The following is a 21,082-nucleotide window of genomic DNA, read 5'->3' on the forward strand; positions in this document are numbered from 1 at the left end:
GCATTAAAAACTTTCTTTCATGGAATGTGGGCAGGTACCGCATTTGTTGCCCTTGAAGCAAGTGCTTGCCACACCATTTCAGAGGGTTATTAAGAGTAACCACATTTCAGTGTGGATCTGGAGTCACATGTAAGACCAGGTAAGGACGGCAGATTTCCTTCCCAAAAGGACATTAGTGAACCAGGTGGGTTTTTATAACAATCGACAATGGCTGAATTGTCACCCTTATTGAGCTCGCTTTCTATTCCAGGTTAAATAATTTATTTTTAATCCCGCCAGCTGCTGTGGTGAGTTTTGAACCCCTGTCCCCAGAGCATCAAGCTGGTTTTCTGGATTATTAGTCCAGTAACATTCCCACCGTCTCCCCCAATATATATTTTATATATACATTGTTTTAACATGCTCCCACGTTTCAGTTACAATTGTTGAAATGTCTGCTCCACACCCACAGGGTTTCATCTGTTTAAAGTCACAAACATAAAGGTCCAGTTTTCCCCTGGAGTTTGAGACAAATCAGTTTTCAGAATGATGCAGAGTTTCAGCCAATGAGGGAAATCCGGGCTCAGCCCCGCCCCTCATTCACTTTGATTGGCTGGAGGAAAAGTTGCTCCCATTCGGTCATCTAGCCCCGCCTACTCCTCCTATTGGTCCGGAACTGCCGTGAATCAGCCGGGCATTGTGAGCTGACAGGTGAGAGATCAGTGTCGGGGGGCGGGGTTTACAAATCCCGAATGCGGCCCCAGAGCCGAATCTGAACCAATGAACATTCTCTACTCTCACCATCCGCCGCTTCCGGGCTTCTCTTCGGCACCACCATCCAGCAAAGAGAGCAGGAGGCTCCGAGCATGCGCTATCGACTCGGACAATCCACGGCAGATAGAGCGGTTTCTGAGGCGCATGGGATTATGGGTATTCCGGCCGCCATTAGAGACCCAGTCTCAGCTAATCTTTGTCTGAATCTGGGAAAGCGAGGGGAAGATTCTGTTCGCATTTGTGGAAAGAAATAAAAAACAATTAATGTTACGGACTCGAAACGTTAACAGATTTTTTCTCTCTCCACATATACTGTTAGGCCTGCTGAGTTTTTCCAGCATTTTCTGTTTTTGTTTCAGGCTTCCAGCATCCGCAGTATTTGGCTTTTACTTTAAAGTTGTGAAGTCACCTGAGCCAAATGAGATGCACCCAAGGGAGAAATAAGAGTTGAAGTTACAGAGGCATTGACCATAATATTTCATTGTGCCTTAGACTCAGGTGCCGAAGGACTGGAAAATTGCAAACGTTCCACCCTTGTTCAAAAATAGGTGTAAGGATAAGCCCCGAAACTGCAGGCCAGTTAGTTTAACTTCAGTGGTGGGAAACTTCTAGAAATTATAATTTGGACGAAGTTAACACTCACATGGACAAATGGAGGTTAATTAAGGGAAGACACCATGGACTTCTTATGGGAAAATAATGTTTTATTATCTTCCTGGAGTTTTTTGAAGAGGTAACAGAGAGGGTTGATGAGGGCAATGCTGTTGATGTGGTGTACATAGACTTTCAAAAGGCATTTGGCACAGGGCTGCACAACAGACTTTTAAGCAAAGTTGTAGCTCATGGAATAATTGGGACAGTAGCCACATGGATACGGAATTGGCTCAGTGGAAGGAAACAGAAAGTAGTGGTTAATGGATGTTTTTCAGGCTGGTGGAAGGTTTGTAATGGTGTTCACCAGGGGTCAGTGTTGGGACTCGGGCTTTCCCTGATATATATTAATGACCTAGATCTTGATGTAAAGGGAAACATTTCAAAGTTTTCAGAAGATGCAAAACGTGGAAGCATTGAGAACAGTGATGAGGACAGTGTAGAACTTCAAAAAGTAATAGACAAGTTGGTGGAATAGGGCAATCGTGTGGAAGATGAAGTTCAATGCAGAGAAATGTGAGGTGATACATCTTGGTAGAAAGAACATGAAAGGCAACATAAATTAAGAGGCACAACTCTAAACGGGTTGAAGGAGAAAGGAACCTGGGTGTATATGCCCATAAGTCATTGCAAGTGGCAGGAGAGTCATTGAGAGGGTGTTTTTAAAATATACAGTATCCTGGGATTTACTCATAGGGGCATAGATTACAAGAGCAAGGAGGTTATGTTGAATTTGTATAAGTCACTAGTTTGGCCTCAGGTGGTTTATTGCATCCATTTCTGGGCACCGCACTTCAGGAAGGATGTGAATGCATTGGAGAGGGCACTGTAAAGATTCGCAAGCCTGGCTCCTGGGAGGAAGAACAGTGCTTAGGAAAGTGAATTGGAGAAATCAGGACTGATTTCATTAGAGAGAATAAAGTTTAGAGGAGATTTGATAGATGTTTTCAAGTGGGGGCTGGACAGAGCAGATAAGGAGACACTGTTTCCACCGATCAAAGGACTGAGAACAGTTTTAAAGTGATCTGTAAAAGAATCAACAATGATATGAGGAAAAGCTTTTCACGCAGGGTCTGGTATGCTTTGTGTGGGAGTGTGGTAGAGGCAGGTCCAATTGAAGCATTCAGGAGGAAATTAGGCTGTTATCTGAAAAGGAAAAATGTACAGGTTTATGGTGAAAAGGCAGAAGAATAGGACTGGGTGAGTTGCTCATTTGGAGAGCCAGTGCAGACACGATGGTCCAAATAGCCTCCTTCAGCGCCAAACCAAATCAGTGATGCAGTAAAAATTGATAATATTCGATAAAAATAAAAATTGAATTGAATGTGTTAGAAATATCAAAACGACTCAACACACTGTGTTCAACGCAAAACTGATTTATTTGGAGTTTATTAACATCAGCAGAAACACACTTCAATGAATATGCTTCGGACAAAAATATCATTGGCAACTAAATCCAACAAGAGCAGTTACTTGTGAACTCGCTGGTGTCTCAGTAGACTTGATAAGCGTACGAATCCCTTCCCACACTCGGAGCAGGTGAATGGTCTTTCCCTGGTGTGAACTCGCTGGTGTTGTAAAAGATGGAATGACTGAGTGAATCCCTTCCCACACTCGGAACAGGTAAATGGTCTCTCCCCAGTATGAAACCGCTGGTCTAAGTAGATAGAATGACTGATTGAATCCCTTCCCACAATCAGAACAGGTAAATGGTCTCTCCCCAGTGTGAACTCGCTGGTGTCTCAGTCAGTTGGATGAATCAGAAAATCCCTTTTTACACACAATGCAGGTAAACGGTCTTTCCCCAGTGTGAACTCGCTGATGCTTCAGTGGGGAGAATGAATAAGTAAATCTCTTTTTACACACAGAGCAGGTAAATGGTCTCTCCCCAGTGTGAACTTGCTGGTGTCTCAGCAGGCTGGTTGACTGAGTGAATCCCTTCCCACACTCGGAGCAGGTGAATGGCCTCTCCCCAGTGTGAACTCGCTGGTGTCTCAGCTGGTTGTATGAATCAGAACATGTGAGTGACCTCTCTCCAGTGCTTGTACACTGATGAATTTCCAGCTGGGATGGGTAATTGAATCCCTTCCCACAGTCCCCACATTTCCATGGATTCTCTCCAGTGTGACTGTGGCCGTGGTTCGACAGGGCATTTGATTGGCTGAAGCCTTGTCCATACACAGAGCACGTGTACGGTTTCTCCCCACTGTGAACAAGGCTCTTAACTTCCATATTTAAAATCCGATGATATGTGGGTTACGATAAATTGGGCGACACCATCAGATCCTGATGTTATGTTGGGTTTGAGATTCCAGACTGCAAACTCTGTGAAAATAGTTTAAAACAGGCAAAAGGGAGTGAGAGAGAACCCACAAAAACACAAAGGCAGGTTGTGAAATTGAGCTGAATGTGTGGGACCGGCACTAGGAAAAAGTGACCATGAAAGCTGCTGCATTGTCACAAATACCCAACTGGTTCACTAATGTCCTTCTGGGAAGGGAACCTTCCACCCAGTCTGGGCCCACTCAACTCTACCAGAACTTTGGCAGATCCCAATCCCTCATCCTCCACACCCTAGAAGGACCAGCGTAACATGTGAATCACCTCCAAGTCACACATTGTCCTGGCTTGTCTGACATCCAGTATTGGATGAACAGGAATTTCCTCCATTTAAATACTGGGAAGACTGAAGTCATTGTCTTCAGTCCCTGCTACGAACTCCACTCCCTAACTAACAATACCATCCATCTCTCTTGCAACTTACGAGGCTGAACCAGACTGTTCACAATCTTGGTGTCATATTTTCACCCCAAGCTAAGCTTCTGACTATGTATCATGAATACCATCTCTTTCCACCTCAGTAACTTCACTCCTGCCTCAGCTCATCTGCTGCTGAAAGTCATCAATTCAGTTACCATCAAACTGGACCATTCCGAGCCTGCCACAGAAACGATGGGGGTCACTTAAAACTCTGCGTCCCGTGCCTTTACTCGCAGTAAGTCTCGATCATCCAACACCTCTGTGCTTATTGTGCTACATAGGTGCCCCACTAAGCGGCACCTCAATGTTCAAATTCTCATCCTTGTTTTCAAATCCTTCAATGGTCTCGTCCCTCACTATCGCTATAATATCCTCCCATCTACATCCCCCCCAAATATCTGGGCTCACCTAATTCAGGCCTGTTGAGCATTCCTGATTTTAATTGACTCACCATTGGTGACCGAACCTTCAGCTGCCCGGGCCATAAGCTCTGTAATTCCCTACTTAGACATCTCTGCTTCTCTCTCTCATCCTTTAAGGCTCTCTTAAAATCCTACCTCTTTGATAAGGCTATTGATCATTTGCCCTGATATCTCCTCATGTGCTTCAGTGTTAAATATTCCAGTATAATATTCCAGCGAAATACTTTGGAACGTTTTATTCTAATCAGTGTGCTACATAAATGCAACTTGTTGTTGTTGACTTGACCATTTATCATCGCTCAGTGAAAATCCTGTAACTCCTTACCAAACAGCATTGTGGGAGCACCTTCACCAGAGTGACAGCAGCGGTTCAGGAAGAAGGCCCACCAACACCTGACCAACAGACAATTGGGGATTGACAATATCTGCTGGTCTTGTTGGTGACACCCAAATCCCAAGAATGGAGTTAACAAAAAAATCTCCGATAAAAGTGCACCGTGGAAATACTTGTGACTAAAAGAACGCTCTTAAATTGAATGGACAGTGTCCGTTTGTCAATCTGATCTCCCCCAGGATCTACCTCCCTTGAGATAAAATGTTTTATATCCAACAGGTCAGACAGCATGAGCCGATTACGAAACATAAGTTGGGGCCCAGGTCGCTGACCTGTCTTCAGACTCCACGAAAATTCGCGGCGACTGCCATGGACTAATGGCGGGCAACGTTCCCACAATGCTATGCGCTCCGGAAACCGCTCTATCTAAAAGTTGTTAATTTCCTGATCGAAGGTCGGCTGCCACATTCGGCAGGTGGCAACTATGCCGCCGTGAGAGTCAAGGAGGTGAAGAACTGCAGCAAAATACAGGAGGACGAACAGACTCGCAGACTCTACGGATAAGTTGAAAAAATAATTTCAAGATAGTGGAATGAGGGTGGGTTGGGTCCCTACTGAAGGAGATAGACCGTATTCTGCCTCGTGGAGCATCCTGGGTACGATCACCTGCCATTATTTAGTACAATAAGCCGCGCATCTGCGCTTGCGCACCCACACCAGGGCCGGGACTAACAACCGTCCCGCACCCAGAGTCACCGGAACCTGCAGCCTGAAACCGGGAGTGGCAGAAGCGGGAAGATTGAGGAGAAAAAATATAATCTAACATTCACAGCAATCTCCAATCCACCTTCATTCCCGGGATAGTGAGACAGAGTTTGGAAACACTCACCAACACGACTCCAGTGAAACATCCACGAGGAAAGGGGGAGCAGTGACTGTGCCTGCTCTGATATAGCCCCAGACCTGTCACTCAAACCCCCCAACTCCGCCCAGTTCACAGCTCAACCTCCCAACTTGCAGCTTCCTGCATCTTGACCCCCCACGGCCCAGGTGTGGGACTGTCCAAAGTGAGTCGTTGGTGTGACCAGGACAGTGGGGGAGGGGTGACCTCCTGCTGTGTCCCAATTGGTTCCATTCTCCCCTCCCCCAGGGCCCTCTACACACTGCATGCAGACGGCTGATGGAACTTGGGGATCCTCACTGACCTGCACAGGTACATTATGCTGTACCCCACTCACTATTCACTCTGTAAACAAGTTGCTTTTCTTTTTTTCTGCTACCACTTCGCGTAAACATCTTGTTTCATAGAAGTCTTGTGTAAGACTTGTTAATTGCAGGGCTATGGGGCAAAGGCAGGGACGTGGCATTAGGTAAATTGTCCCTTCAGGGGGCTAACACAAACACAACGGGCTGAACTGCCTCCTTCTTTGCTGCAACCATTCTATGACTCTCTGATTTGTCTCTATCCCGCTGCTCCATTCAAAGTGATTCCCACTTTCTGCTTTTGTCCCTGGGTCCCTGTTTAACCAAGAAATTCCTCCCCTTTCCCTTGCTCATCCTGTGCAGTGTGTGTCAGACGTCCTCCGGACACCTCCCCCCACCACCACCCCGGCCCCTTTAACCATCAGCAGCTTTCTGCTTGCCTGGTTACAGTTTGAATTTACAGAATTGCAGGATTTAGCTTCAGACTCGCCTTAACTGAATCCAGCAAAACTAAAAAATTTTGTCCCTCACAACAGGATAGATTATTTTGTTTAAATGCAGAACATAAAATGCAGTTTTTGTCCTCAGCTGAAGCAGCTCCTCATTTTAATCTGCACTAGACCAGTATGTAAAACAGTAAACATTATCCCCACAGACCCGAATATAAAACAGTGAATATTATCCCCGCAGACTCGAATATAAAACAGTGAACATTATCCCCCAGACACGAATATAAAACAGAGAACATTATCCCCCAGACCCGAATATAAAACAGTGAACATTATTCCCCCCAGACCCGAATATAAAACAGTCAACATTATCCCCCAGACCCAAGTATAAAACAGTGAACATTATGCCCAGACCCGAATATAAAACAGTAAACATTATCCCCCAGACCTAAATATAAAACAGTGAACATTATACCCCAGACCCGAATATAAAACAGTGAACATTATCCCCCAGACCCGAATATAAAACAGTGAACATTATCCTCCAAACCCGAATATAAAACAGTGAACATTATCCCCCAGACCCGAATATAAAACAGTGAAAATTATCCCCCAGACCCGAATATAAAACAGTGAACATTATCCCCAGACCCGAATATAAAACAATGAACTTTATCCCCGGAGACCTAATTATAAAACAGTGAACATTATCCCCCAGACCCGAATATAAAACAGTGAACATTATCCCGCCGTCCGACCCTAATATAAAACAATGAACTTTATTGCCCAGACCCAAAAACCAGGAAACTCCAATGAGGCTGAAATACTCCAATGAGACCGAGACTTCTGTTGTCGATGTGGCAAATTAATTTGGGACAATCTCTATCTTTCCACCCCTCACAGTCTACAATCCCGACATGAAACTGAAAATGCTGGAATTCCTCAGCAGGTCAGTCGTTAATCTGTGGAGAGAGAAACAGAGTTAACATGACAACTGTGACCTTTCATCTGAACTGAGAATATATAGAAATGTAACAGTTCATTAGCACGTCAAAGGGAGACACTTTACAGACTTCGGGAATCAAAACTTTCTTTGCCCTCGTTTGTTTTTTGTTTCTTTGAGTCCTTGTTTTCCTTTCTGATTTCTCTCATTTTCTTCACATTGCATTCAGACTGTTGTTATCGTGCCATTCACACCTAATCTAGAAACAGCTTTTGTGTTTTTAATGGCCCCATTACCACTCCTTTTGATGTTACGTCATGAAACCTTTTGTCAGCTAATCTCTCCCACCCTGTACCTTTCATAGACCTTTCCTTCTTCTACCTCCCCCTTTTCACTGGGTTACAGACCTGAAACTTTAATTGTTTTTCTCTCCACAGATTATTCCAGGCCTGACTAGTGTATCCAGTTTTTACTGTTTTCATTTCAGATTTTAAGTATCGCAGTATTGTTCGTTTTTCCATTCCAAGCATTCTGCCTGACATTATTAATAATTCAAATCATTTATTCATAAATTAATTTGTTATCTCTACGTTATGCCTTGAAATCTGATTAATTATTGAGCTGTTTATCAGTTATCAATGTCTTTAAATTCAGATGCAATTTCAGCACTTATCTCGTTTCCTTCACACTTCCTGGCACTAATATTAATTCCGTACAAATCATAAATGGAAGGATCAGCCCAGCACCGACAAACCAGTCAGTTTAACCTCTACATGGAAAGCATTTAGAAGCTGGAATTCAGGTCAAAATTAAGCCACTTCTACAATTGTGGGTTAATTAATGTCAGCATGGATTTGTTCAGGATAAATCGCGTTGAACTAAATTGCTTGTGTTTTTTGATAAGGCAACAGAGAATGTTGATGAGGGTAACATGGTTGAGTGCACATGAACTTCTAAAAGGCGTTTGATACAGCGACAAGTAACAGGCTTGTCAGCAAAGTTAAAGTCCATTGGGCAGAGGCAGCATTGGCTGCGTGAGAGGAAACAAAACGCATGGTGAGCGGTTGTTTTTCAGATTGAGGAAAAGTATGCAGTGGGATCACAAGGAGTCAGTGTTAAGACCGCTGATTTCTTGATATATGTTAATGACCTTGGCTTGTGTGTGCAGGGCAAAATTTCAAAATTTGAAAACGAAACCAAATTTTCAACTTGTGTTTCCAGTGAGGAGGGTAGTGAGAAACTTCAAGAGGACATAGAAAAGATGAAGGAATGGGCAGACAGGTGGCTGATAAAAGTTAACTTAGAGGGGTGTGAAGTGATTTATTTTGGTAGGTAGAACGAGGAGAGACAATAAAAAACAAATGATACAATTGTTAAAGGGTGTAGGAGCAGAGGAACCTGGAGCTATATGTGCACAAATCATTGAAGATGGCAGGGCAGACTGAGAAATCAGTGAATATAGCACGTGGAATCCTGCGCTTTAAGAATAGGGGAATAAAATACAAAAACAACCAAGTTAGAATAAACCTGAATAAAACACTGGCTTGGCCCCAACTGCAGTATTGTGTCCAATTCTGAGCACCTCACTTTAGGGATCAGAAAATGTTCACGAGAGATGAGGAACTTCAGTTAGGTTATGTGGAGTTGGGATTGTTTTCCTTCCATTCCATTTCCTTTTCCAGGGAGATAAGATTCATGGGATGTGTGTAGCGCTGACAAGACCAGCATTTGTTTCCCATCCTCAACTGCCCTTGAAGCAAGTGGCTTGCCATACCTTTTCAGAGTGCGATTAAGGGTCAACCACATTTCTGTAGTTCTGGAGTCACATGTAGGCCAGACTAGGTAAGGATGATAGATTTCCTTCCCTTAAGGATATTCGTGAGCCAGGTGCGTTTTTGCAAAAATCAACAATGGTTTCATGGTCACCCTTACTGAGACCAGCTTTCAATTCAAGATTTATTCATTGAATTTAGATTCCACCAGCTGACAAATTCTTTTTCAACAGTTTAATGTTTGTCACTATTTTGGTTTCATGGAGCTTCTATAATGAGTTTCAGACAGTTCTGTATCAAATAGACAATGTGTTTAAGGATCATTCCTTTCCCTCTTTGCATGTCAATGTTCGATAAAGATACAGAGAATGATTTTCCCCTCATTAAGTATCTAGTTACGATACTTAGATGGACAATTGCCACTCCCCTTCTTTCTGTTGGATAATGGATTTTCTATACATTTACGTTTCTGTATAATTTGTTTGCTAATTGAATTAAGTGTCTCACTGCCCCAACCTCCACATCGTAGCTAAAAATGACAATTTACCAATGGGATATTCAATGGCGGTGTGAATACCCAGAATCCCAGGCGATAATGAATGTCCCCTATCCACACCAATGTGTGTTGTGCAGGCGCAATGCAGGATACCGTTTGAGCATGCGCATTGTCAGTGACGGCAATGGGGAGAGAAGCTCCTCGGTAACATTTACAGCCACTGAGGATGGGGAGGGATGGAGGCGACGGTTGGACTGGGAGGGTTTCTAAACATTCCGTGAAGGTCTAGAACCCCGAATATAGACCTGCAACCTGGGTTTTTAGCTCCGGGTCTTTTCCCCGGGTCCAGACCCAGTTTAACTGCGGCCACCAGCAGGGATTAGAGCTCATGTGCGGTCATCTTGGTGACGCGAAGGGGGCGGGGCTTCACCGTCCCTGTTCCCAATCTGGTCCCAGTGCTCGGGCGAATCCTACAATTGAACAACAGGTTTTTAAGCAGCTTCACCCATTCGCAGGCTGCAGGTGATGTTTGCAGCCGAGAGGAGTCGATGAGCCATGTATATATTAAGGGGAGAGGTTGCCTGAAGGGGATCATTCTCAACCTTTTGTTACACTTCAGCCCCATGCTCTTAATCTTTGGCTGCCCAGTGTGGAGTGGAATGGATAAGTCAGAGAGTCTTCTCCTCCAACTGTTCATGGATCTGGTTAAAACAGGAATTTGTCGATCCAGGATGGCTGACACACATGGGGGTGGTCACACTGGCTGCCAACCTCTCTTCCGTGGTCCTGTCCATGCCCGGGTGTCCCCGGTGAGGGAACTTGCAGTGTCCACCGATACATTCGATACCTCCCACATCCAGTGGGCACCTCAGGGTACAGAGTGTCTCATAGACACTGGAAAAAACATTCTGGTTTAGTTAGGAAAGTTCCCTTTGCTTTTGTTGAGAATTTGTTGCTGATTTGGGCTTCTTTCAGTTTGATTGGCCACATTATTGGGAGAATGAGAGGGAAAACAATATCTCAAAGAAACTAGAATTTTCTGTTCTGAATTTATTTCCTGTATTTACAGTGATGGCTTTTGTAAACTCTTTATACAGGATTTTTGAAGGGAGGATTTACAGACGGGAAACTCAAATCAAAACATCACATCGAGATCTGACAGCCACTCGATTTATCAGGACCCGAATATAATTGGCATTTGAATCTGGAAGGAGAAATGTTTGTCTCTGGGAAAAGATTTCAAACATCAGGGTGACTGGAAAAGCACCGAGACACACACACTCGAGTGAGAGTGTCCTAGTGAACTGCCTGTGGAAAGAGCTTTAACCTGTTACACCATCTGAATAAAACATCTCATCATTCACAGCTGGGAAAAGGTGCACATGAGTTCTGTATGTGGACAAGGATTCAACTGATCATCCAACCTGGAGAGACACAGGGACACCCACCACATGGGGAAACCATTGAAATTTGGGGACTGTGGGAAAGGATTCAGTTACACATCCATCGACGTCGTCACACTGGGGAGAGACCGTTCATCTGTTCCATGTGTGGGAACGGATTCACTCAGTCATCCAACCTACAGAAACATCAGATAACTCACACCAAGGAGAGACCATTCACCTGCTATGACAATGGAAACGTACACTCTCAGTTATACCATCTGCTGACACACCAGCGAGTTCACACTGGAGAGAGCCCATTCACCTGCTACAAGTGTGGGAAGGGATTCACTCGTTCATCCACCCTGCTGATACATCAGCGCTGTCACACTGGGGAGAGACCGTTCACCTGCTCCGAATGTGGAAAGAGATTCACTCAGTCATCTAACTTGCTGAAACACCAGAGAACTCACACTGGAGAGAGGCCATTCAGCTGATTCGAGTATGGGAAGAGATTCACTCATTCGTCTCACCTGCTGAGACACCAACGAGTTGACAAGTGATTGCAGGGGTTGAATTCTGCTGTCAATTACATCCAGGACTGAACCATATTCACTCTGACAGTTGGAGTTTCTTTCAGTTGATGTTACTAATGCCTGTAAATGGGCTGGAGTTTAATATTCTGGATGAAGTTTAAATAAATCAGCTTTGTGTCAAACACGCAGTGCTCGAGTCCATGATTTCTCTTAGATAATTGGAAACTGATTGATGTCCTGTTACTGACTGTTCCATGTTTGGACCTTTTCTCCTTTGTTAAGGGCAGATTTGGGTATCTATAAAGCGTCTTTCACGACTTCAGGATGTCCCAAAGGGCTTTACAGCCAATGAAGTTCTTTTGAAGTGTAGGCTCTGTTGTAATGTAGGAAATGCAGTATTCAAATTATGCACAACATGATCCCACAAATAGAAATGTGATTCTGACTAGAATACCTGTTCAGCAATGTTTATTGAGGGATAAATATGAGGCAGTTCACCAGGGAGAACTCCCCTGATCTTCATAGTAACATCATGGGAAATTTTACACCCAACTGAGGGGGCAGATGCGCAATAGTTAAAGGTCTGATCTGAGAGATGGGACTATGGCAGTGCTGTTCTGCTTCAGTACTGCATCGGAATATCTACCTGAATTTTATGCTCCTGTTTCTGGATGTGGATTTAAACCCACAGCCTCCTGACCCAGAGATGAGAATCCAACCACTGAGCCAAGGCTAACAGCCCATCATTACTCTGGATTATTTCCATTCTCATATGTTCGGTTACTCTCATTGAGAAGTCCGCTCTTCATATCTTCCAGAGAGACTCTGCTGGTCTGGGGATCCAGGGAAGATATCAGGAGCTCATCTGTCCAACTGTCCCGGGACTGTTTGATGGGGACAGAGTAGAGGGACTGTTTATCCCTACCCTATCCACACTATATCTGATGTAATGCTGTTTTAATGGGACAGTGTAGATGGAGCTTTACTCTGTATCTAACCCCGTGCTGTATCTGTCCTGGGAGTGTTTGATGAGGACAGTGTACAGGGAGCTTTACTCTGTATCTAACCCCGTGCTGTACCTGTCCTGGGAGTGTTTGACGGGGACAGTGTAAAGGGAGCTTTACTCTGTATCTAACCCCGTGCTGTACCTGTCCAATGTGTGTTTACTGAGGACAGTGTAGAGGGAGCTCTACTTGTATCTAAACACGTGTTATACTTTCCCTGGGAGTGTTTAAAATGGACAGGGTAGATGGAGATTTTCTCTGTATATGACCCCGTGCTGTACCTGTCCTGCGAGTGTTTGATAGGACAGTGTAGAGGGAGCTTTACTCTGTATCTAACCCCATGCTGTACCTGCCCTGGGGCGTTTGATGGGGGCAGTGTAGAGGGAGCTTTACTCTGTGTATGACCCCATGCTGTACCTGTCCTGCGAGTATTTGATGGGGACAGTGTAGTGGGAGATCTACTCTGTATCTAACCCTGTGCTGTACCTGTCCTGGGAGTGATTGATGGGGACAGTGGAGAGGGAGCTTTACTCTGTATCACATTTCTATTTATGGGATCTTGCTGTGTACAATTTGACTCTTACTTTTCCTACATTGCAGTAGTGCCTACACTTCAACAGAACGTCATTGGCTGTAATGCGCTGATTTGAATTTGATGTCCTCCAGTTACTGACTCACAGACTAGTGGAAATAGTTTTCCCTCATTCACCTGATGGGATTTTGAACCCCTCCCTCAGATCTCCAATGACCCTTTGTTCTAATGAAAAGAGACCCAGTCTCTCGAATCACCTCCTGATAATTAAAGCCTCTCTTCCCTGGATTCATATCAGTGAATCTCCTCTGCATCCTCTCCATGGTTCCTGGTGTAAGATCCCCAAAACCTGACCCAACATTCTAACTGCAGCCTCGCCGATGATTTGAATATGTTTACTTGACCTCTGCCCATTTCACTCTGCAGCCTGAGTTGTAAAACTTCGGACCCCTTGTGCTTCTTAAACACTTTATCAACTTGTCCTCCCACTTTTAAATGTTTGTATCTCTGAATCACCCGTAAGTTTTAGAGATATTGCCATAACATCACTAAAATACATTTAGGTAAAATGTCTGATCTGATGTGCATTATGCGTTAGAGAAGTTTAGTCTGAGTTACAAACTCAAACAAGTTCTTCACTGCAGACAGGTCACCATGGCAGGTTACCGATTGCAGATCCGAGAAAGAAGCGTCTCTCCATCGCGCGAGTAAGCACTGCGCATGCTTCACTCCCACTCTGGTACCGCCCCTCATTTACTCCAATTGGTTGAAAGGCCATCCTCTCTCGCTGGTCCTCATGTTCCGCCCCCTTCTTCCTATTGGTGCGTAGTTGCCGTCAATCAGCCGGGCATTGTGAGCTGTAAGGTGAGAGGTCAGTGTCGGTGGGCGGGGTTTACAAATCCCCAGTGCGGCCACAGAGCCGAATCTGAACCAATGAACATTCTCCACTCTCACAATCCGCCGCTTCCGGCTTCTCTCCAGCTCCAACCTCAAGCAAAGAGAGCAGGAGGCTCCGAGCATGCGCCATTCACCCGGACAACCCGCGGCAGATAGAGCGGTTTCTGAGGCACACGGGATTGTGGGTTATCCGGCCGCCACGAGAGTTACTCTTTATCAGGATCTTGGGAAGTGAGGGTGAATGGACAGAATGTCAGCATAGGGATTAGAGAACGACTGCAGAATTCCTCGCTGCAGAGGGATCTACGTGTTCTCGTGCATAAATTGCAACTCGTCCCGTGAGAAACCTAGCGAGATTTTTAAAAAATCTGATAGCAAAAGTTTCTATAGGTATTTAAACAGGGAAAGAGTAGGTAAAGTGAGTGTTGATCCTCTAGAGAGTGGGAATGAGGACATAATTGTAGATACTATGGAAATGGCAGGTGAAATTAACAAATATTTTGCTTATAACTTCACTATAGAGGATATAAAAACGTTCCAGGAATAGCTGTAAATCGGGAGGTTGAGGGGAGAGGGGAACGTGGTGAAATTACAATCACTGGAGAAACAGTACTGAGCAAACTGATGGAGCTCTGGGCTGACAAGTCTCCGGATCCTGATGACTTCAGCCTAGGATCTTAAAAGAGGTGGCTAAATGAGTTTGTAGTTTAGCGTTGGTGTTAAATTTTCAAAATACCCTAGATTCTGGCCTGGCTCCATCAGACTGGAAAGGAGCAAATATAACCCCTCTATTCAAGCAGGGAGGGGGCAGAAAACAGCAAACCACAGGCCAGTTAGCTTGATGTCAATGATGGGGAAGGTGTTAACATCGATCATTAGAGAGGTTATAGCTGGGCACTTAGAAAAGTTCAAGGTAATCAGGAAGAGTCAGCATGGTATTATGAAAGGGAAATCATGCTTAACCAATTTATTAGAGTTCTTTGAAGGAGTGGCATGTGCAGTGGATAGAGGGTTACGTGAAAATGTACTCTACTTGGATTTCCAGAAAGCATTTGATAAGGTGCCACATCAAAGGTTATTGTGAAAAATAAAACCTCATGGTGTAGGGGGTAACATATTAGCCTGTAAAGAAGTTTGTCTGGCTGGCAGAAAACAGAGTGTATGCATAAGTGGGTCTTTGCCTGATTGGCAGGATGTGACGAGTGGAGTCCCGCAGGAGTCTGTGCTGGGGATTCAACTTTTTACAATTTACGTCAATGACTTAGATGAGGGGAGCGATTGCATGGTATCTAAATTTACAGAGGACACAAACATAGGTAGGAAAGTATGTTGTGAAGAAGACAAAAGGAGTTTGCAGATGAATATTGATAGGTTGACTGAGTAGGTAAAAATATGGCAGATGGAGGACAATGTGGGAAAATGTGAAATTGTTCACTTTGGCAGGAAGAACAAAAAGCAGAGTACTACTTAAATGGAGAACAACTGCAAAATTCCCAGGTCCAGAGGGATCTAGGTGTTCTTGTGCATAAATCACTAAACATTAGTATGCAGGTACAGCAAGCAATCAACTTGGCTAATGGAACACTATCCTTTATTACAAGAGGAATTGAACATAGAAGTGAGGATGTTATGCTTCAGTTTTCGAGGACATTGGTGAGACCGCATCTCAAATATTGTGAATACTGTGTGCAGTTTTGGTCTTCTTATTTAAGGAAGGATATAAATGCATTGAAGGTAGTTAAGAGGAGGTTTACTGGATTGCTACCTGGGATTCACCAGTTGTCTTATAATGGAAGGTTAGATAGACTGGGCTTATTTCTACTGGAGTTTAGAGGAATGACGGTGATTTGATTGAAGTATATAAGATCCTAAATTGCCTTGACAAGGTGGATAAGGAAAGGGTGTTTACTCTTGCGGGGGAGTTCAGAACTAGGGGGAACTATTTTAAAATTAGGGGTCACCCTTTTAGGACAGAGATGAGGAGATTTTTATTTTGCCTCAGAGGGTTGTACAACTTTGCAACTCTTTGCCTCAGAAGGCGATGGAGGTGGGGTCATTTAATATTTTTTAAGGCAGAGGTAAATAGATGCTCATTAGGCAAGGGAATCAAAGATTATCGGAGGTTAGATGGGAATGTGGAATTCAAAACACAAGCAGGTCAGCCATGATCTTATTGAATGGTGGAGCAGGATTGAGGGGCAGAATGGCCTACTTCTACTAATTCCTTTTTTCATTCGATCATGGGGTGTGGGCATCGCTGCCTAGGCCAGCATTTATTTCCCATCCCTAATTGCCCTTGTTCAGAGGGCATTTAAGGGTCAACCACACTGCTGTGGGCCTGGAGTCACTTGTAGGCCAGACCGGGCAAGACCAGCAGATTTTCTTCCATAAAGGACATTAATGAACCAGATGGGTTTTTATGACAATCGGCAATGGTTTCACGATCATCATCAGACTTTTAATTCCAGGTTTTTACTGAATTCAAATTTCACCATCTGCCACCATGGTGGGATCTGCTGGGTCCCCAAAGCATTACCCTGGGTCTCTGGAAAACTGATCAGTCACAATACCACTATGCCACCAACTCATACGTTTATATATTCATAATAAGTCTGTGACAGACCAAAGCACAATTATTCCCCTAGCTTTATATTTTAAAGATTTAAAAGTATGCAAGAGAACACCTGAAGAGACATAACTATGGCAACTTACAAGGGGAACTTGGGTGAGAAGCAATTTAGCAGTAACAGGGTCAATGACAGATTGTTTTAGCACAGAGGGAGGCCATTCATCCCTTCATGAGCATGTGGTGGGTCTCATTGGCAAGATGAGCACTGAGAGGGCATGAGGGGAGATGGGAGAGAAACGGGAGGAAGATGTGGGTTCAGGGCTCAGACAAGAGGGACGATCAGAGGTACTTTCTCTTGAAAATATAATAGTGTCGGGATGAAGCAGAGGCAGCTGATCAGATTGTCTCAATCTTAGTGACAAAGAAGCTCCATGAGCTCTTCACACTTGTTGGAAATGAGGATGGAGGAGACAGGGGTGAGGAAGAGTCCATCAAAAGGAACTAACTTGTGTTGGAGATATTAAAAAGACTTGACACACTGTTAAAGACTTAACACAAAGCTGACTTATTTGACTTTAATCCACAATATTAACCACTTCAATTGAGCTGGAGTTTATTAACATCAGCAGAAACAGCCTCCAATGAACATGTTCAGTCTTGGATGTGATTAACAGCAAAATCTCATCACTGTAGTTACTTATAAACTCGTTGGTGCTCCAGCAGATGGGATAAATAAACAGATCCCTTCCCACATTTGGGGAGGTGAATGGCCTCTCCCCATTGTGAACTGCCTGGTGTACAATGACATAATATCCTGGACACAGTCCTGCAGTGAGAGCACACAGTCCTGCAGTGAGAGCACCTGAATGGTCTCTCATCAGTGTGAACATGTAGATGGAACGTCAGATCCCTGGAATTTATATAGCACTTCCTAGAAACTGGGCATTTAAAAAGCCTTGCCCAAAAGCGAACTCACGGTTGTGTCTGAAACAGGTTGGGTGACTGAGGACATCTCTTCCCTCTCTGGGAGCAGGTGTACAAGCTCTCCACTGTGTGAACTCATTGTTGTGTCTGTGGGTTGGATGACTGAGTGAATTCCTCCCCAGACTCGGTGCAGGTGAACGGACATTCCTCTGTGTGAATTCGCTGGTGTCTCTGCCGGCTGGATGAATGAGAAAATCCCTTCCCACAGATGGAGCAGATAAATGGCCTCTCCCCAGTGTGAATTCGCCGGTGATCCAATAAATTGCTTGACTGAGTGAATCCCTTCCCACACTCAGAGCAGGTGAATGGCCGCTCGCCAGTGTGAACTCGCTGGTGTCTCTGCAGGGTGGATGACTGAGTGAATCTAACACCGCACTCAGAGCAGGTGAATGGTCTCTCTCCAGTGTGAGTGCGCCCATGTCTCATCAGGGTGGATGACTGAGTGAATCTCTTCCCACACTTGGAGCAGCTGAATGGCCTCTCTCCAGTGTGAACTCGCTGGTGTCTCATCAGGTGTGATGACTGAGTGAATCCCTTCCCACACTCAGAGCAGGTGAACAGCTTCTTCCCTGTGTGAACTCGCTGGTGTCTCATCAGGTGGGATGACTGAGTGAACGCCTTCCTACACTCAGAGCAGGCGAATGGCCTCTCCCCAGTGTGAACTCGCTGATGCCTCAGAAAGTTGGTTGAACTAATAAATCCCTTTTCACACTCAGTGCAGGTGAACGGCCTCTCCCCGGTGTGAACTCGCTGGTGTGTCAGCAGATTTGGTAACTCAGTGAATCCCTTTCCATACTCAGAGCAGGTGAATGGCTGCTTGCCAATGTGCACTCGCTGGTGTCTGTGTGGGTTGGATCCCTGAGTGAATCCCTCCCCAGCCTCTGGGCAGGTGAATTGACTTTTCTCAGTGTCATCTTCCTGGTGTCTCTGTTGGTTGGGTTGCTGAGTGAATCCCTCCCCAGGCTCAGGGCAGGTGAATGGAGTTTCCTCAGTGTCATCTTCCTGGTGTCTCTGTGGATTGGATCCCTGAGTGAATCCCTCCCCAGCCTCAGGGCAGGTGAATGGAGTTTCCTCAGTGTCACCTTCCTGGTGTCTCTGTGGATTGGATCCCTGAGTGAATCCCTCCCCGGGCTCGGAGCAGGTGAATGGAGTTTCCTCAGTGTCATCTTCCTGGTGTCTCTGTGGGTTGGATCCCTGAGTGAATCCTTCCCCAGCCTCAGGGCAGGTGAATGGAGTTTCCTCAGTGTCATCTTCCTGGTGTCTCTGTGGGTTGGATCCCTGAATGAATCCCTCCCCAGGCTCGGAGCAGGTGAATGGAGTTTCCTCAGTGTGAATTTGCTGGTGTCTCTGTGGGTTGGATGACTGAGTGAATCCCTCCCCAGGCTCGGAGCAGGTGAACAGACCTTTCTCAGTGTGCACTCGTCGGTGTCTCTGCCGGCTGGATGCCTGAGTGAATCCCTTCCCAATCACAGAGCAGCTGAAAGGCCTCTCCCCAGTATGAACTCGTTGGTGATCCAATAAATTGCATGACTGAGTGAATCCCTTCCCACACACAGAGCAGCTGAATGGCCTGTCCCCAGTGTGAACTCGCTGGTGTCTCAGCAGAGTGGATGACTGAGTGAATCCAACCCCACACTCAGAGCAGAGGAATGGTCTCTCGCTAGTGTGAACACGCTGGTGTCTCAGAAGGTCATTTGACTGAGTAAATACCTTCTCACACTCTGAGCAGCTGAATGGTTTCTCCCCAGTGTGAACTCGATGGTGTCTCAGCAAGTGGGATAATTGAGTGAATCCCTTCCCACACTCAGAGCAGGTGAATGGCCTCTCCCCAGTGTGAACCTGCTGGTGTCTCAGTAGGTGGGATAATTGAGTGAATCCCTTCCCACACTCAGAGCAGGTGAATGGCCTCTCCCCCATGTGAACTCTTTGGTGTCTCATCAGGTTGGTTGAATTAATGAATCCCTTCCCACACTCTGAGCAGGTGAATGGCCTCTCCCCAGTGTGAACTCGTTGGTGTGTCAGTAGGTTGGTTGAATTAATGAATCCTTTCCCACACAGAGGGCAGGTAAATGGCCTCTCCCCAGTATGAATTCGCTGGTGTATGAGTAGGGTGGATGACTGAGAGAATCCCTTCCCACACTCAGAACAGGTGAACACTTTCCCCCTAGTGTGACTGCACTTGTGTTTCGACAGGACAGATGATTGGCTGAAGCCTCGTCCACACACAGAACATGTGTACAGTTTCTCCCCACTGTGAACGGTGCTTCTTCCTTCCATGTTTAATCGGGCGACTCCGTCAGATCCTGTGATGTTTGGTTTCAGTTTCCTGACTGCAAATCCTCCCCTTCTAATACTCTGTGAAATTGATTTAAAACAGAAAAAAAGGGAGTGAGAGAGAATCCACAAAAACACAAAGGCAGGTTGTGAAATTGAGCTGAATGAATCTGGGAATTTGTGGGGCCGGCACGAGGAAAAAGTGACCATGAAAACCGCTGGATTGTTATTGTCTTCAGTCCCTGCTGCAAACTCCACTTCCTCGTCACTGACTCCATCCATCTCCCTGACAACTGTCTGAAGCTGAACCAGACTGTTCACAACCATGGTGAAATATTTCACACCAAGGTGAGCTTCCAACCACATATCCACATCATCAGCAAGACCGCCTATTTCCACCTCAGTAACATCGCCTGACTCCACCCCAGTCTCAGCTCATCTGCTGCTGAAACTCTCATCCATTCCTTCGTTACTTCTAGACTTAACTTTCCTAACGCACTCCCGGCTGGCCTCCCATATTCAGCCTCCCTGTAATCTTGAGGTCATCCAAAACTCTGCTGCCGGTGTGCTTACTCACACCAAGTCTTGTTCACCCATCACCCCTGTGCTCACCGACCTACAAAGGTACCTCGTTAAGAAGCAATTAAATTTTCAAATTCTCATCCTTGTCTTCAAATCCCTCTATGGTGTCACCTGCCCCATCTCGGTAATCTCCCCCAGCCTCACAACCCTGCAAGGTTTCTGTGCTCCACTCGTTCTGGCCTCCAGTCATTCCTGATTTTAATTGTTCCACTTTGGTGCCTCCCTGTTCAGCTGCCAAGGCCATAAGCTCTGGAATTTCCTCCCTAAAGTTCCCCACCTCACTTTCCTGCTTGAAGATATTCCTTAAAATCTACCACTTTCACCAAGAGTTTGTTCATCAGCCCTGATGTCTCTTCATGTAGGTCAGTGTCAAATGTTTCTTCATAAAACTTATAAAGAAGGCAAATGGACATGGGATACAGGGTAATTTGATAAGGTGGATGCAAGATTGGCTTATTTGTAGGAGACAGAGGGTGATGATAGAAGGATGGTTTAGTGACTGGAAGCCAGTGTCCAGTGGCGTACCACAGGGATCTGTG

The 21,082-nt window shown here is 45.2% G+C and overlaps 2 protein-coding genes across 2 annotated transcripts in view; one reads left to right on the top strand and one right to left on the bottom strand.

Moving 5' to 3' along the window:
- Nucleotides 1-21,082, top strand: part of LOC144698341 (uncharacterized) — a 204,575-nt gene that overhangs the window by 41,342 nt on the left and 142,151 nt on the right. The gene's annotated exons all lie outside the window — the stretch shown is intronic.
- Nucleotides 17,763-19,964, bottom strand: LOC144698074 (uncharacterized). The gene is made up of 2 exons (XM_078569998.1): nucleotides 18,435-19,964; nucleotides 17,763-18,266 (listed from the first exon to the last, which is right to left on the bottom strand). Exons 1-2 carry the CDS (start codon nucleotides 19,962-19,964, stop codon nucleotides 17,763-17,765), a joined length of 2,034 nt encoding a protein of 677 aa, XP_078426124.1.

This window comes from Cetorhinus maximus, chromosome 23 (assembly GCF_964194155.1).
Source record: "Cetorhinus maximus chromosome 23, sCetMax3.hap1.1, whole genome shotgun sequence".
In the NCBI taxonomy this organism is placed as follows: Eukaryota; Metazoa; Chordata; class Chondrichthyes; order Lamniformes; family Cetorhinidae; genus Cetorhinus; species Cetorhinus maximus.